Source organism: Rhinichthys klamathensis, unplaced genomic scaffold (assembly GCF_029890125.1).
Source record: "Rhinichthys klamathensis goyatoka isolate OS25496 unplaced genomic scaffold, OSU_Roscu_1.1 h1tg000059l_1, whole genome shotgun sequence".
In the NCBI taxonomy this organism is placed as follows: domain Eukaryota; kingdom Metazoa; phylum Chordata; class Actinopteri; order Cypriniformes; family Leuciscidae; genus Rhinichthys; species Rhinichthys klamathensis.
This window is the reverse complement of record NW_026606604.1, coordinates 1,017,611-1,034,742: the sequence shown is the minus strand read 5'-3', so window position 1 is coordinate 1,034,742 and position 17,132 is coordinate 1,017,611. Positions and strand designations below refer to the sequence as shown.

Here is a 17,132-nt window from a genome sequence, read left to right as displayed (position 1 = left end):
TGGCAGAGCTCTAAAGTTTTAGTTGAGTCTGGTAAGATGGCAAAAAAATGGAGACCAGATACATCTAAAAGTATCAACCTGGTCTCACAGAATTCCGTGAAATGAACACGGACCCTTAACTCAAAATCCGTGGCAGTTTCACGGAATCGCCGAAAATTCCGTGATGTGCCCACGGAATTGATGGTATCCACATATCCACAGTATCCACGGTATCCACATTCCCTTTAAGTGATGGACTAATTCTTTCAAATGGAATCATACTGTAAATCTCTTGAAACCACTGGTGAATTGAAGTAAAATACATCTTCGGGTGATGAAAAGCAACTTCTGAGAAAGAGTTGTGTCCCCTGGTGCAAGTGTCAGGTTATTGCGTACCAGACCTAGGATGAAGAAATAAGGGTTCAAATAATTCTCTAATCTCTTTTGGACCTTCCTCCAGAATTGTGAGATTAACGGACATAACCAAAACATATTCAAACATTTTCAAGTCATGCATGAATTTTCAGATTAAACATTTTAAAACCCTATAAATGAGGAACAACTTGCATAGAGTTCATGCAACTCAAATCTTACGTAATTGTTTCAAATATTGCAGATTTTAAGTTCAAGATGTTTAAAGTTAAACATTTAAGGAATTACACTCAAAAGAAGCCATGCAAACGGTTACTTTTATTTGTACAAACATCTAAGTGTAGAGATGTCTACCGTGGCAAAAGCATGCCATCACTAACACCAACTTGAAACACTTGAAGCATGAACCACAAAATGAGGGCTGGCGATTTCTCAGTAGCGTCAGCTTTGAAAACAACATTTGTCATGTTGATGGGGGAAAATGTGAAGTGTAATCAACCGTAAGCAGGAAAAGATTTCCAGAGATTACAGTTAGTGTCAAACAAGTGCAGTTGTTTTGAAATATGTCACCATCGAGTCACATCTCAAACACAGTTGGGTCTGGGTTAAAATCCAATGAGATTTGAAGGAGATATGGGTCTTTTCCACTGAAATTTATGGCCAAAAATAAAACAGATGGGAGTCTGCCATATCTCACTGTGTGTGTAGTTTAGTAACTGCTGAGCAAATTTGCCCTGGACTATTTCAGGATTCATCAGATACAAAGACTGAAGAAGCTCAGATCCACGAGTCCTGATCAATCAGGGTTCATTTTGCTTGACAGTACATTATCTTGTTTGTTACAATATGTGCATATGAAATTTGAAGAGATGAGATGCATGTGAGATTTGAAGAGTATTTCATAATTTTAGCTTTATATTATTTAAAGCTTCCTTTAAGAAAAAAAAAAAGATCTATTACCATGTACAAAACAATCGGCATTGGAGCAAGACAAACACTGCGACAATATTGCAGTTATATTAATACTATAGATCATTTTTACTACTATCAATTACTAAAGGCCCATTCACACCAAAGACAATAACTATAATGATAACTATACAGTTAATAATATTTCTAATTATATGAGAATAGAAAAGTCCACACAACAACTATTAAGATAACAATACAGAAAAATGCTAACATTAGAATTTTTTTTTTTTTTTCAGCCGATGAATGTTAAAAACATTGACAGGCAATCAGAATCCACCCAAGATTAAAAAGCTTTCGCATTTAAAAACAGAAAGTTATCTCACCCGTTGGTGTTATCATTGTAGCAAACGTTCTTGGTGTGAACTGGCCTCAAGACACAAGATGGCACCGGTTGCTTTTAGGTCTGAAATACAGTGTTGCCATGAACGAAGATGTCCGCGGGATGGCGAGACTGACCAATCAGAATTGAGTTCTCTCTGGACAACTTGATTCTGATTGAGCAATTGGGGACAAATGTGAAAACCTTTACAAATACAGACAAACTTTATACAAATCTTTTTATTTAGCATTATACAAGGATATAACAGGTGTAACAGGCTACATATATTTCTGTGGGTATAAAAGTCAAAGTAAGTTCATTAGAAATGTGTCCTCTCCAGTTGTAGACACACAATGCTGTTGGGAATGAGAGAGTGTCATGCTGAGGTCAGCAGGGGCAGTGCTGTGCATGTCCAACATTACACATACAGGAACATTTGTAACATTCAAAAAATACTCTGCTAATGCCACAAAACGTCCAGTTTTGTTGATTTTTATTGAAAAGGCTTTTCAAAAATCCCTTTATCAACTATTGATTTGGCACATCATGTGATAAATTGTGTTTATTAATGCAAGGCAGCAATAAATACGTTTATGATCAGACAAGAAGCATGCTAACAGACAAAAAAGTTCAAGTGCAGGCTTATCTTTTTCTGATAAACACATTACATTCTAGAATTTCAAATGGTTGTAATGGTTTTATTTCTAAGAAATATTGGCATCTGTGGAAAAAGTACACAATCTTTCCTCTGGTCAAAATAAAAAAAATAAGTGTCTCTTGCTGACTCGCACTATTCGAATGCCCGTTTAAATTGCATAAATGTTTGATTGGCTCTGTGTCCTCCATACACACCGTTACAAGCCTGTAGAAAGCAAAGACAAAAAACATCAGTTGCCTGGAGGCTGACGTCAGTTCCACATGACCACTAATAAGCATAACAGCCTTGGTAATTACCATAAAAACAGCCTTTAATATTTGAACATGTCAAAGATAAATGTGAGAATGGAAAAATGAGCTGATCCATGTCATGCTGCACATTCACGGGGGTGTGTATGGATGAGGTCAGAGGAATCGGCACCCAGCTCTGGTTCGGTTAGCCCCGTTCCACCACAAAGCTGACATGTGACTGTATAGGCTTGTCTGCCCTCTCCAACTGTAAAACCTCGGCTGGGCACGAGAAGTCAAACCTCAGAGGAGACACTTTCGTCATAACTGCCACATGCTCGAGTGGCACCCAGCTAAGTCAACAGCAATGACCAATCGGACGGTCTCTTTCCAAAACACTGGGACCTCATGTAGTCTCAGACTCTAGAGACCTGTTATAAAAATGATATCACATTGCATTCTAGGTGCTATATATATCTAACAAATGCATAAATGAGGGCTGAGCCACTCTTTGGTCATTTTTATTTGGACAATCCTAATGTGAAGGAATGCTAAATACCATAACATCATCAAATAGACAAGCTAGTACTGTACCTGTATTTCAACTGAATGTTTCTAACTCTCTCTTGTCTTTGGAGTATGCATACGGCAAGACTACAATCTAAATTTTCGGGCGTTTGTCATAGTCTAAGATTCATAAGATTTATTCGAAGGCAATTATTGGCCGTCTGTGAGGATGTTGGACTGATGTGTTGGAATGCTTACCTGAGAACACCGATCTCTTGCTGGCATCCCTCACTCCACTTGGATTACCTAAAAAGAGCCACAATACAGAAGAAAGCTAGTAAATGGTTTCATGCTGAGCATTTTCAAACATATAATCCAAAATAATACAATGAGATATCAACATTTGAACCATGAATACCAAAAACAGTGACAAACAGCAGCAAAAAGAGTCACAAAAGTGAGTTTAATGTCATTTTACCACCAGCAGTTATCACTGATTATATATTATTTTACCATTCAAAAGTTTGGGGTCGGTAAGATTTTTGATGGCTTTGAAGGAAGTCTACATTTATTTGATCAAAAATACAATAAAAACAGTAATATTGAGAAATATTATTACAAATTAATATAGTTGCCGTTTTCTGTTTGAATATATTTTAAAATGTAATTTATTCCTGTGATGGCAAAGCTGAATTTTCAGCATCATTACTCCAGTCATCAGTGTCACATGATCCTTCAGAAATCATTCTAATATGCAGATTTGGTGCTAATGAAACATTTCTTACTATGATCAATGTTGAAAACAGTTGTGCTGCCCCAAACGGAAGTGTAAGCTAAAGCAGAATTTTCAAATGAAATTTGTGAATGTTTTCCACATTTTCTGCCTTGATTTTGGCGGAAAAACTGCTACCATTCTAAAAATGGTAAAATGTGCTAAATGTTTCAAGGCATACCCAAAGACTTTAGATATACAAAGACGGTGCACTCACGTTACTATGAATGGGAGAAAGTGCAAAGCGCAAAATGGCATAATAAGTCCCGCCTTCTAAATAAAAGAGCCAATTGCCAATTGACCCTTCGCTAAGCCCCGCCCTCCCTAGTTACTGTTGCTACGCCTGTCAAGCTTTCGCGCCTGGTACGTCTATTACAGTGTGTATGCACTGGTGTCAGACATTCCCAATGAGATAATTAGTCATTTTTGGTGAACATGTTAAATATCTGAGAGAGCAAGACAAAAGGGACTGCAGTATGCATTCGAGGGATATATATCCACGACAAAATATGCAACCGATTAGAGAATAATTTCTTAAAAAATGAAGCTAAAGCATAGTCCCAGCGCAAACAGCAACCGCCTCATACGCTGATCATTCAAATGGGAAACACACAAATTGAGGAACAGCTATGTTCGTGCACAGCAGGGTACGGTAAGTGAAATGTGAAAATAATCTAATAATTATAAATCAAACAGTTTATCCAGATTTATCCATAAATCTTGTGGAATAACACTAACACCAGGAGTTAGTGTTAGTGTAAAGTTAACGTTACTCAGTCAGGGGTAGTAGGCCGTCGATTAACAAAATGCTTAAATATATTTTAAAGTATATCAGCGAGCCTCCGTCTTGTCTTTAATGAACAAAAAGCCGTCATTATTTCTAACTTCCAAGCAATAGGTGTTTTTGTTAATCCTGTCGACATAGTTGTGAACGGGGTCTCACACACTGCTTGATCCACGCCCATCATTTCTCCCCTTGGCTTTTAGATTTTTCGGGAAGGAAAACAATTCCAAACTTTTAGGATACCGGGTATCAGATTTGCACAATCCATACGCACACAACGCTCCTCGCTCGAAAGCTTGCCAGACCTCCCGCGCCTAGTTACGGTTGCTAAGATACGATTGGCCAGTGGCGGTTTTCGGGCGTGGCTTAGCGAAGGGTCAATTGCTGTTAGAAGCTCTAGTTGTGATAGAAACTCTGAGACGTGTGCATTGGTTGGTCCAGCATGAATTTCTTTTTTTATTTTTTATTTATAAATATGGTGATTTCAAATTTAAGAATTTAAGTGTAAGCTTGGTGACCAGCTTTGGAGAATTTGATGTTGAATGAGCTGTACTTGCATGACTGAAATAGCGTCCCGAGAGGAGCTTCATTGATGGCCACCGAGTGAAATGACCTTGGCATACGCAACTGAATACATTAACAATCAAACCAAAATATATAATAAATGACTACACAAAAGGAGGAGGTTGTGGATAACAACTCTGCATCCCTTCCACATGTTTCTACGTATAGATTCCGCGTGTGCCTGCCGATCAGTCACAGTAAAATATGTAAACATTTTACAATTAAAATATTAAATTTGAGAAATCAGACATCTCTACTTATCATGAGCCAGAGTTATCAGTTCAAATTAGGAAATGGAGCCGTTATGTTAAAGGCCTGAAATTCAAAAATGAATGGAGCATTGACTTAAATGTTTTAAGGGTTAGTGGTTACCCCATTGCGGGTGTTTCTGCAATAACAGGAAATTGTTATGGATTTTGTTCTTTGCCATGCACTTGATGCCTATTCAGAAACCTATGTTAACACAGGCCAAACTCCAACAGACAGCGTCAACAGTCACTGTGGCAGCCAATCAGCAAATGTTCCGAATGCCAAGTGGTATTTTGTCACGTCCTGTGGTTGGCAATGCCAGGCGTTCTCACTAACAGACTGTGCCTCATGTTCCTTTAAATAACTGGGCTGGCAAGACAGTTCCAGCAAGCATGCCTGTAGAGACTGTTAGCACAATATACTTATTTTATGCAAGATATGTTTTTGGCAAAATAGAGCTGCCTGTCATGTGTAGTTACATTACATTTGATAGCTGGACTTGGACTGTTTGTACAATTTTTTTGCTTGTCTAGCAATCTTTGGACGTTTCTCTGGCGTTGCGATTTTGTGTTCCAAACGTATGTGGAAATCATTTGTTTACCAAAGAAATATTATACCAGATCCATAACAAATATTTGTCTAAAAGTGCTTCTGACTTTAAGTGGAAAAGATACAGAATCCATAGTAACATGTAGCATTTTGTTTTGCACTTGACGTTCTGTTATTATGAAAAAGCTCTTCATCACATTAAGTAACAGACAATTGTCCTCATCCTGATAAAAATCACAATCATTCTTGCATAATCCATGAACTCAAAGATGCTCTCTCAGGGATGGAGCTTTGATACGCTACAATATTGAGGTCATTAACAGACTAATGGCTCATGAGGGACTCCGAGAATCTGGCCATGTCACGTTCAAAGAGTGAAAAATGAGGCCAGCGGTATTTATTAGCGATGACGGACCGTGATTTGGACAAATAATAATCCTCTAATGATTCCAACTGTGCTTAAATCTTTCAGACATCAACTGGAATGGAGATCTAAGATATGTTCATGAAACCATATCAACATAATTAAAGTGTACGATGTTTTTCAACCCCCGAGCCACACATGCAGCAGTATTGCGTATGTGGAGACTTTGAGACAGGGAAACCATAAAAGTGCTGTTTGGAAGTAGCTCTCTCAACCTGACACATTTATTTCCAAGGGACGAGAGCTCAAATATCGTCATTAATAGGCCAGAGTCTTAGACTTGCCAATCCATATTTCACTATATTCATGAGCAGTGTTACGCATTACAAGTAACATGAGTTACGTAATCAGATTACTTTAAGTAACTAGTAAAGCAACGGATTCCTTTTAAATTCAAAAGAAAATATCCGAGTTACTTTTTCAAATAAGTAACGCAACTTACTTTGTTTAGCCATTTATTGACTGACACCTCTCCTGTCCCCATGTTGAGAAAAATCGGGAGTAAGTGCAGAGGCGTTGTGTGTAAACATGATGATGGTTATTGTAGTTCTACACTAAATGTGAGCATTAATTTACTCATCTTATTTGCACAGATTCAGTATTCCTCAAAATGATTAAAAACAATGAAATACTTTATGTACTGTATTTAATCTTACTTTATTAATCAATGTCTTTACAGTTGACCTTCGATTATCCAGTTCAACCATACTAATAAGCAAAAATAACTTTAGTTAAACCACAATTTTTTTATTGTGGAACTTTCTTCTCCTGCATTCTATTCTTCTGGAATCCAGAATGGCAGCCCAGATGAAAGGTTTGTTTGAGCTGCACCTTCTACTGTACAGACATGAATTTACATTTCCTTCATCCTGAGGCTTATTCATTTCACTTTTGGTGACAAAGGGCCTTTACATTTGCCCAAAATAGAACATTCATTTTTTTGTTATTAAAAAAACCAACAAGCAAAGCCCAGCCCAGATGAGAAAAAGCAATGAAACAAGCCCAGCCAAGATGAGCAACACATTACTTTCCAAAAAAAACAAACAATAAACTAAGTAACGCAATTAGTTACTATTTTAGAAAGTAATTAAATTTTGTAATGCACTACTTTTAAAAGTACACTGTTCATAAGAATTTAATGTAATTCAATCTATGTATCATTTGTATCTGAAAAATATTTTAAACTAACAAAGATATTATGAGACTTCTTAAAGGGATAGTTCACCCATAAATACAAATTTAGCCCATGATTTACTCACCCAAGCCATCCTACGTGTATATGACATTCTTCTTTCAGACGAACACAATCGGAGTTATATTAAAAAATGTCCTGGCTCTTCCAAGCCTTTTGGCAGACGGCCGTACGCATGTCGACTTGCGCAAAAAGAGTAACACTTGAACTAGACGCACAACGTGATGACGAACGCAGTTGCCCAGCCCTGTTTGACCGCTAGAGGCGTCAAATCTTACGCTACTCCTACATCACACACGTCAAGGGTTACTCTTTTGGCATTGGTCGACTTGCGTACAGCCGTCTGCCGGAAGCTAGTTATTTTAGTCGATAAAGTTTTAAATATGGATATTTTTCTTACTCGAACGCATCGCTTCACTTCAGAAGGCATTTATTAACCCCCCAGAGCCGTTTCGAGCACTTTTATCACGGATGGATAAGGTTTGATGGAAACGAAAATAACGATAATTATAACAATCAAGTTTTAATAAATCTTTCTAATTCAATGAGAATAGGGAAGTCCACACCACAACAATAATGACACAGAAAAACGATAATACTGGATTCACTTTCATAAAGATTTTTTCTAGCAGATGATTTGATAAAAACATTGACAGCCAATCAAAAGCTTGCGCATTAAAAGCTTATGATGAACAGAATGTTATCGTGCATTGGTGTGGACGCTAATATAGTTATCGTTCTTGGTGTGAATGGGGCTTTATGCAAATCAGGTGACAGCATAAACATGTCAACAAAATCTATAATGAGCCTGATTTATACCTCATTTTTATATATATATTTTGTTGTTGTTGCTGCTGCGTTTAGGGATGGGTTAAACTGGATCTAAACTGGAGGTTCATAAATAGGACACTGAGCTGAAATACATAAAAGTGGTTTAGTGAATTTGCCCCTTGAATCTTTATGCCATTATATAGTCACTGAATGGGACGGGGTCTGATTTGGAATACTCACAGTTGTCCTGTTCAGGTGGTTCCAGACAGTCACTCTCTGTGTCGCTAGGGATGCGCCAGGGCTTCCTGACGGCCTGCAACTGCTGGTAAAACTCATCCTGAATAGAACCAGAGATATAAATCATAATGACAAATTGATATATTTTGATATTTTGTTAATAAATGCAAATAATTTAAGTCTGGATTTAATTGTCCTAATATGTTACCTATTACATATTAACAGGTAACATATTACATAGCTAACACACATCAACTTCACACATCAATTTGCTCCAATATTCAGGAAGTGTTGTAATGTATCAGTGAACACCACTGTTGCCTGTGCTGTGCAGAAAGGTGGCAGTTGAAAAGCAATGAAATCCCCAGTGAACTAGAAACCCAAGACGTAAAGAGCTGGTAAATGTGCATGTCAGGCCCATTCGTTCTACAGATGTTTTTATTTTCTTTTGAAATAAGTACACCTCTGGGTCGAATCCTCTGAGCCAACCTCTAATAAATAAATTGCCCCTGTTCCCTTCTAAAGACTTTTATGTGTTCTTATTTTTCAGCATTAAAGGTATCGCTGCACAGGCCAGACAGGAAGCGCTCATACATCTACGCCGCATTTAGGTGCTAAATCGCTTATAGGAAAATAGAGAAGAAGGACAAATCATCTGACATCCTTTCCTGTGGATCCCATTCTCAACTGAATGAGATGTACAGGTGGATATTTCTTTTTCTTATTCGAGAGCTGGACTACTATAACAGCCGTGGGACCATGCAGGTGGGTGGAATCAGAGCAAGATCAGTGCTTTTATGTTTTCATAATCTCATCAGTCATAAGAATATGAGCTAACAATATGATTCCTGTTTGTGGCTATTAAATACTTTAAAAGGCGCTTTGGATTATTAACCAACTAACTAACACAAAAAAAGAAAAGAAAAAGAGAGCAGAAACCCAGAAATGCCAGACTACTTTTTTCATACCATGAGTAGTAATCTGTAAATCTGTCCTTTAGTTTTCAGTGGATCCTCTTATATTATATTGCTTAATCTCAATCGAGCATAAGATGAATAGGCCATAGTCAGACATGGACAATAGAATACTAGACCGCCTACAGCTTTTACAAACTAACCAGAACAACAACAGTGAGTGTGTGTGATTCTGAACTCATTGACCTGAGGTTTACAGGGTTTCCAAATGTAGAGCTTTGCCTTTTCTCAATGTCTACATATAATGAGACCTTAGTTTTCAAGCAGTAAGAGGCTTGTTTACAGGCATTTTCACACCAAATCAGAATATTTAGCACATAAAAACATGCAGAACAAGACTAAAGAAATATTGTACTGCATATTTGTTTTTTTTTAATGTAGAGGTTAGTAATTGTAATTATTTTTTTTTACTTTAAATTGTAGTATTTCACAATATTACTGTTTTTTTTAATCAAATAAATTTTGGTGAGCATAAGAGACTTCTTATAGAAAAAAAATCTTACTGATCCCAAACTTTTGAACCATTGTATTTATGTGATTATAATTGTGTGTGTGTGTGTGATGGGGAGGGGATGGGGGGGTCCTGGTAAACCCTACGTTATAGGGACAAAATATCCCCACAAAGACAGCAATATCCGAAATCCTTGTCATTGTGGGGATATTTTTTGGTCCCCATGCCATGATGAAAGTATAATCATACTAAGTGATGACATGTTACATTTTTTGAAAACGAGTTTATGGTTAGCTTCTGGGATAGAATTTAGAGTTTGTACAGTATAAAATTAGTTTTGTCTATGAAAAGTCCCCATAAAACATGAAAACACAATATGTGTGTGTACCTCTGTCAGTGTGCTCCATAGACCTCCATATAAATCAGTAGTGCTCAGGCCTGGCGGTGTGAGGATTGGTCTGGTTATCTGTCCTGTCGGCGTGACAGGTCTACTTCTAGAGCGCCCGTACAAGCGTTCTGTGTTTCCATGACTTCCGGTAGTCAACGAGCGCATCATGAGACTATTGGGGGTCAAAGGTCTGCTTGGTGTCCGTGCTCCACTAGGGGTCTGGGCACGGCTGCTGGGGTTGCTGGGAGATGTCCGGCCCATGACTAGGCTTGTGGGCTTAGTGTTGTGAAGGGGCAGGCCTGTGGTCTTTGTGGAAAGGCTGCTGGGAGACTGTGGTCTGGACGCCTGTCCGAGCACAGGCAGAGTGTTGGTGGTGTGGAAGAGGGGGGTTAAAAGCAAACTCCTATGAGGGCTGTTTGGACTTCGGTTCAGCTTCCCTTGCTCTGCCAGCTTGGCCAAGTCCTTCTCCACCTCTAAAGAAATCAAGACAATAAAAGCAAACAATCACTAACTAGGGAACAATAATAGTCATGGCTTGTAAACATTTCAGTAACAGGTTATATGGGACATGACTAAATGCATCAATGCAAACTTCACTCACACACACTTATTTCGCAACACTGTTGTACACCCATTTTTAGTGTGTGATTCAAATAGACACTAAAAAACATCAGCGTATTGACATTGTCTAACCACTCATAGATTCCCGTTAATAAACCACCAAAACAATTTCCTGAAGTTTTGCTGAGGTCTTTTAACAGTCATGGCAGCAGTGTTTATTGTCAGCTTTAAAGTATAAATTCAATGGCAATTGAAGAGCGATTTAATATGGCCTGCTTCATGTCAATATATTTGTTTACTTGGTAGCAAGTCAAATATTTTTGTTTATGAAAGTCTGTTGCATATTTTCAAATGGAACATCTGGACCCATCAACCAGAGTTCAGTCTGTGAGGAATTGGGGATACTGAGGAAATAACATGTGACACATTATAAATAGTATGTCCAAGTTTGATATGTGTTTCGGAAACCTTGACTACCTAAATTGTAAGCAAACAGTTCTTTCTCCCAATGAAACATCATGATTTTCCACTGTAAAATATGAAACACATGTCAGATGACCAGGTAACTAATGTACAATGTATCTAAATACCATTTCTATGTCATTTTGGCTAACACAGTTCTTGTAATTAATTCCCATTACGGAAACTATTCCAGATTGTTGTGATATATGATACAGCTAATTGTGTAAAAGGATAATTAGATTGTTTTGTCTGTAGTCAGCCATAAGTAATTACACCCCCCAGTCGTTCCATTTAAACAGGATACAGGAACTTGTTCTAGCAATTTCTCACCTAAACACATATGTGACGGAAAGGATTTGTTGTGAAAATATTATACAGGCACAAATCATTTGTGATGATGGCAAACCATTCCAAATAAAGACGATGAAAACAAAATAAATGAAAAACGTCTTTGTGTGTTAGTGTTTAAAGTTTCCCACATGATATTTATAAGAGTACGTAGTTGAGTACATACACTTGATTATGAATTAAGGTGCGTTCACGCCATGTTGAAATGACCATAATTACAAATTTATTTCAACTTGTAAAAAGCATTCACGTCATCATAGCGCTCGTAATTAATGCTTGTGAGATGGGAGCTGTCTGAGAGCTCCTACTTGTACCATGTGACATACTATAGCCTATAATTATCATCCATTTACTGAAAAACTTGTTTCATTATTTAGCACTATTTATTATATTCATTATTTAGCTCTTATTATATTCAGTCTTGTCTATGTCCTACAATATGAAGCTAGTGATGAAGGAAATTATACAGTAGCATATATAGTGACCCTAACACTAAAAAAGAGCCAAAGAGAAGGAGGGATGACTTTAGAGAGTTAACAAGAAGCAGCACATCTAATCTATTATAAACAGCTCTTGGTCAAAAAAGCAAATGCGTTTCCCATTCCCACAAGGCTACAACCCGCAAGCACGCAAACCCATCATTTAGAACATATGCAACCTTTTTGATTCCCGACTCTTTCTCCCTACATATCGACAGTGTTCACATCTTACAGAGGAAGAGAGAGAGAGAGATCTGAGGAATTCCAGCTAGCTGAAAGTGATGTTTTATTTATCCAAAAGTGGATAGCTTTTCTCTGCCATTAAAAAACAGTTGTGCTTTGAGCACAAGTCAAATATCAAGCTTTTTAAAATTCCTAAAACTAAACAATGCAGCCTGATCGTAAATTAAAAAGGAATCTGAGGATTAAGCTGACCACATAATTGAGGTAATAATGAGATAAAAGAAGAAGCCTGGCTTTCAACACGGAGAACATTAACAGCTAATAAAAGCATGAAAGAGGTAAATTAGGTTGTTGAATGAGCCTAATGCCTGGCCTTATGGGGATGGCTTTGTTCAGATGTACATGTACTGTAGCCCTATCTCTTTACAGTGAAAAATGTGAGAACAATACTTTTATTTGTTATCACAAGTAATTCAAAATACAATAGTCAACATTTGAAGTGGATCAAAACCTTTCATCAAAGTTATACATGAATTTTGAACAACACCCGTTCTTGTCTTAGGACAATTTTGATGAACTTTTTTGATCCACTTCAAATGTTGACTGTGTATATATGTATGTTGTACATGTAATAAAGTATGGCGGTTCAATTTTAAAATGGTATGCCCTTCTTTATTCTTTTAATTCAATTAGTTGCATTCTGTCACGACTTGTAGTATTGTAGTAGAATACACGCACGAGGGCGAAGATGAAGAATCAAAAGTCTTTAATCTCAATATAATACTCAGGAACACAGAATAGCTTACTCACAAGTCGTAATATAGACGAGGCCAGACAAACTCAAACTGTAACAGGGAGAACAATATACAAGAGATAATGAGGTGCAGAGCTGAATGGAATGATAAACTTAACTAGGTCACTATGACAACAAACTCAGGCAGGGAAAAAGTACAGAAAACCAAGGCTGAATCTGAAATCGCCCCCTAAACCCACTTGAAGGAGTGAATGAAAACGAGTGAGCGAATTCGGACAGCCGTTGAGCATACATCTGTTGTACACTCGATATTGCAGTGCAATGTGGGATTGAATGAGTGCACTCAATAATGTTCACTATGGTTTCGGACACCACTACAAATGGCTGTCCCCTCAAATAGCGCCCTATTTGAGGCTATAGGGGGCGATTTCAGATTCAGCCCAAGTCCAACTGAACATAACTGTGACACATACATATTAATAAGACAAAAAACATAAACAAAGGACATTTAAAGACATGTCATCATTGTGAGTTTTTTACAAAAATGTCTTTAGTATTCAAAAGAAATCCGTCCAAGGACTGGACACGTTTTCGTATTTCCTGTTAGGGAATTTACAAATGAATCTGGGCTCATGACACTATTTTGAATATCACGTTGAATTAACAGTTCTAGGTGAAAAATCTAAATCAATTATGTAACCATTGTTCTCTGAGACCGTATCTGCGAACACTCCAGTTTTTTCACTGTGGGTAACAAAAATAAAACAATTCACGTTTCTTTCTTTAATGGGAATGATCGGCATAACAGCATGAACAGCCGGCTAACTCATATACAACTCGCTTTTCTTTTTTTTCTTTTTTTCCAAAGCGTGTCCTGCCTTAAAGGGGCAGGGGCACAAAATAACCTTCTGACAATATAACATTTAGCACAATTCAAATGAAAATATATGAAAAACATTTCTAAATAGATTATTAATGTTTTAATCAGGTTTCAATCTTTTTTTCAAACAAAAATAAAACAATGAATGAACAAATAGCGAAATAAAATAGTGAATTCACAAATTTAAGGTTACAATGGTATTATTTTCCGATTAGCCAAATATGCGTGCAAAAGCTACAAGTTCGTGTTTAGTTTGGTTGTTAACTTTGTGTTTAAATGTCAACCTCCCACATCCACACACACACAGCTGTTGCCCTGATGAGTTAGTGAAAGTGCCCTTCTTAAATACTTAATATGTTTCAAATGTTTTCAGTGTACGACAGTGAATCGAAATAAAAAAAAACAGTACATGCGTAAACAAACAACTGTGCGACACATGTTGGAGTTTTTGTGCTGTTTGTGCCTTTGGTTTTGCCCAATGCTTTCAAGCGGTTATCAAACGAACGAGTGTTGCGCACACACACACACACACACACACACACACACACACACACACACACACACACACACACGTCGTCTAACAGTGGCCTGCGAGATCAAACCACCGGCTGAGTTTGATCATCTACAGACAGATATTTGTCACTTCACAGCGATGCTAACAAGCTAGTGCAGCGGTGGCATTGTTAAATGAATCAAAGATGGTCACCATTTTCCACAACATTTTAATAGGTGGATCAGCTTTCAATTAGCCAATCAGACGCCTTCATCCTTGTGTTCGCATGCAGATTTTCACATGTGTGGCCTTTGACAGTGTCAGACTGTAATGGAAAGGTGGCCTGTTTTATATGTGTGTGGGTGTCTGCGTGTTAAAAACCTACCGGCAAGATGTTTGCCCATGTTCTCCAGTTCTTTGGAGAAAAGCGAGTCCTGGAGTTGCAGAGCACGTCTGGGTGTCTGGGGGCTCGTGCCTCTGATCGGCTTCACATCCGATGCCCAGACAAGGTGACGCTACAGCACACACACACACACACACACAAGAAACCGTACAGTCACATTAGCTTTGAATTTCACTCCTTTTTTACAAACTACTTATGGTTACAAAACTGTGCCATATATGTTATAATGAGGGCCAATTATTTTTTTAAGAGAAATTAGAAAAACACTGAAAACCACAGTTCTTTGGGATGAAAGTCTGGATGGCGGCAAGGACTGAACTTTTATTTGTGAACACTGCGCTAGACGCTCAGTAGTGGTTAAAGGATTTTGAAGTAACAATCAATAAACTCAAGGGATCCGAGAACGGATGACGACGGGCAGCATAGAGATCCTACTATAACTGTATTTCATGATAATAAACTTGCGGTTTGGGGGAATTAAGACTACAGCCTTTCAATTCAAGACTATGGAGAACAAACCGATGATATACAAACAATAGATTAATCAAATTCACATTGGTTTGTAATGATTTAGCTTATTGCGAACATGCTTGCCCAGCAACGTAACAAACACTGATTTTATTCCAAACACAAGTCTGGTTTACAGCATACAAATGTTAAATGTTGTAACAGCTGGACACTTAACCAAATATGCCATCACACACACACACACACACATACACACACACACATGATAAATATTCTTATTTAACCTCTTCATCATATTAAAGGTAACATTCGGTATTAGGTATCAGAGGTCAAGAGCTTAAAAACAACATTTAGCCTAGCTAGCAGGCTAGCCAGTTAGCCTAACTACTGACAACTGCATGGTTTTGTGTTGTCCTCTGAGAAAATCTGGGGAATTTACACAAGGTAAGACATGTTAAACAAAACTAAAATATTATGTTCTTACTGGTAGCATCATTAAATTAGCCCAATTATTTAATAAATTAGCATATATACCTTAGCACAAATAAGGGATGTACAACTTTGTGAATGATAGGCGTTCAAAGCCCCAAGTAGAATGAATAGAGAAAGAGCAAAGAACAATTTTAGGGAAAGTTAAACTTTCAGATGCAACACTGTCAATAAAAAGCTACATTAGACTAGCAAGCAGCTAGCAAGTGTGAAGGACGTAAACTTTCTTAAAGCATTAGATGAAGAATTTTGTTTGGTACAAAGGGACAGCATTACGTTATGAATCAAAACCTCGTTAGATCATATCACATTTATTGCCAGACCATATGCGGCATTTGGTCTTGGTTGCAGTAGCTTAACAAATATTTGTCATACACATCCTCTATGCCACAAGGAGAACAGATGGACTTGAGAAGTAAGTGTAATTAAAAGACAGGGTGGGTAAGAATGCAACATGTTGGATCGGTTTTTGTTTCAGTAACATTTTAAACCTCTTAATCTTATACATACACTATACCTCATGGGTGTAGATTTGGATAAGAGACTACTAAATAATCCCTATCAATATTTCTAGCCATTGCAGTTGTGACTGAAAGTATTGAAATAAATAAATATTGTGCATCATGTTTTTATTTGTAAAAATAAAGGTATTTGATTGCTTTTAATAAATGAAATTAGGAATGCCATATAGCACATAGCTGTGTGTGATGCCTTGTTTATGCTTGTTGACACATTCATACTTCATACTTAAGAGGCGTTTATACTGTTTCCACTCTCCATTGCAGTATTCTCAGAAATTACGTTTTTTTAAATAAATATTTACATCAAAATCAGGAAGAAACAGCATTGAGAGGTAAAATATGAATTTTTCACTGGTTATGGCAGCAGAGAAATCAACATAATAAACCACTATCAAGACTGGTTGTGTGTCTCAGCTTCTAAACTGTTTATTTTATTTTCTAGAGGCTTTATTAATTTAAAGCCTCAAGATGTTGACCTCTACATTCAAAATAACTTTTAAACCACATGAAAACATTACAATGTTTTTTTTTATATGGACGTTACATGAACCAATTACTTTTATAAATAATATCCTACATATACTTTTTGCACATTTTCATTCGGTGTAAAAAGTGTACTGGACTTTCCATCCATCCATACATCCATCCATCCATCCAAACAACCAACACATGGATGGGCAACTTCGGTCCTGGAGGGCCACT

At 37.3% G+C, this 17,132-nt stretch overlaps 1 protein-coding gene across 4 annotated transcripts in view; it reads right to left on the bottom strand.

Annotated features, from left to right (window-relative positions):
* Positions 1-1,861: 1,861 nt before the first annotated feature.
* Positions 1,862-17,132, bottom strand: part of cunh8orf34 (chromosome unknown C8orf34 homolog) — a 101,872-nt gene continuing 86,601 nt past the window's right edge. For all 4 annotated transcript variants that reach the window (XM_056248834.1, XM_056248836.1, XM_056248833.1 and 1 more), the window contains 5 exons: positions 14,935-15,064; positions 10,390-10,862; positions 8,580-8,676; positions 3,293-3,340; positions 1,862-2,504 (listed from right to left, as the gene is read on the bottom strand). In XM_056248834.1, coding sequence (XP_056104809.1) covers positions 2,497-2,504; positions 3,293-3,340; positions 8,580-8,676; positions 10,390-10,862; positions 14,935-15,064 — 756 coding nt within the window. In that variant the 3' untranslated portion in view covers positions 1,862-2,496. The remainder of the gene's footprint in view (positions 2,505-3,292; positions 3,341-8,579; positions 8,677-10,389; positions 10,863-14,934; positions 15,065-17,132) is intronic.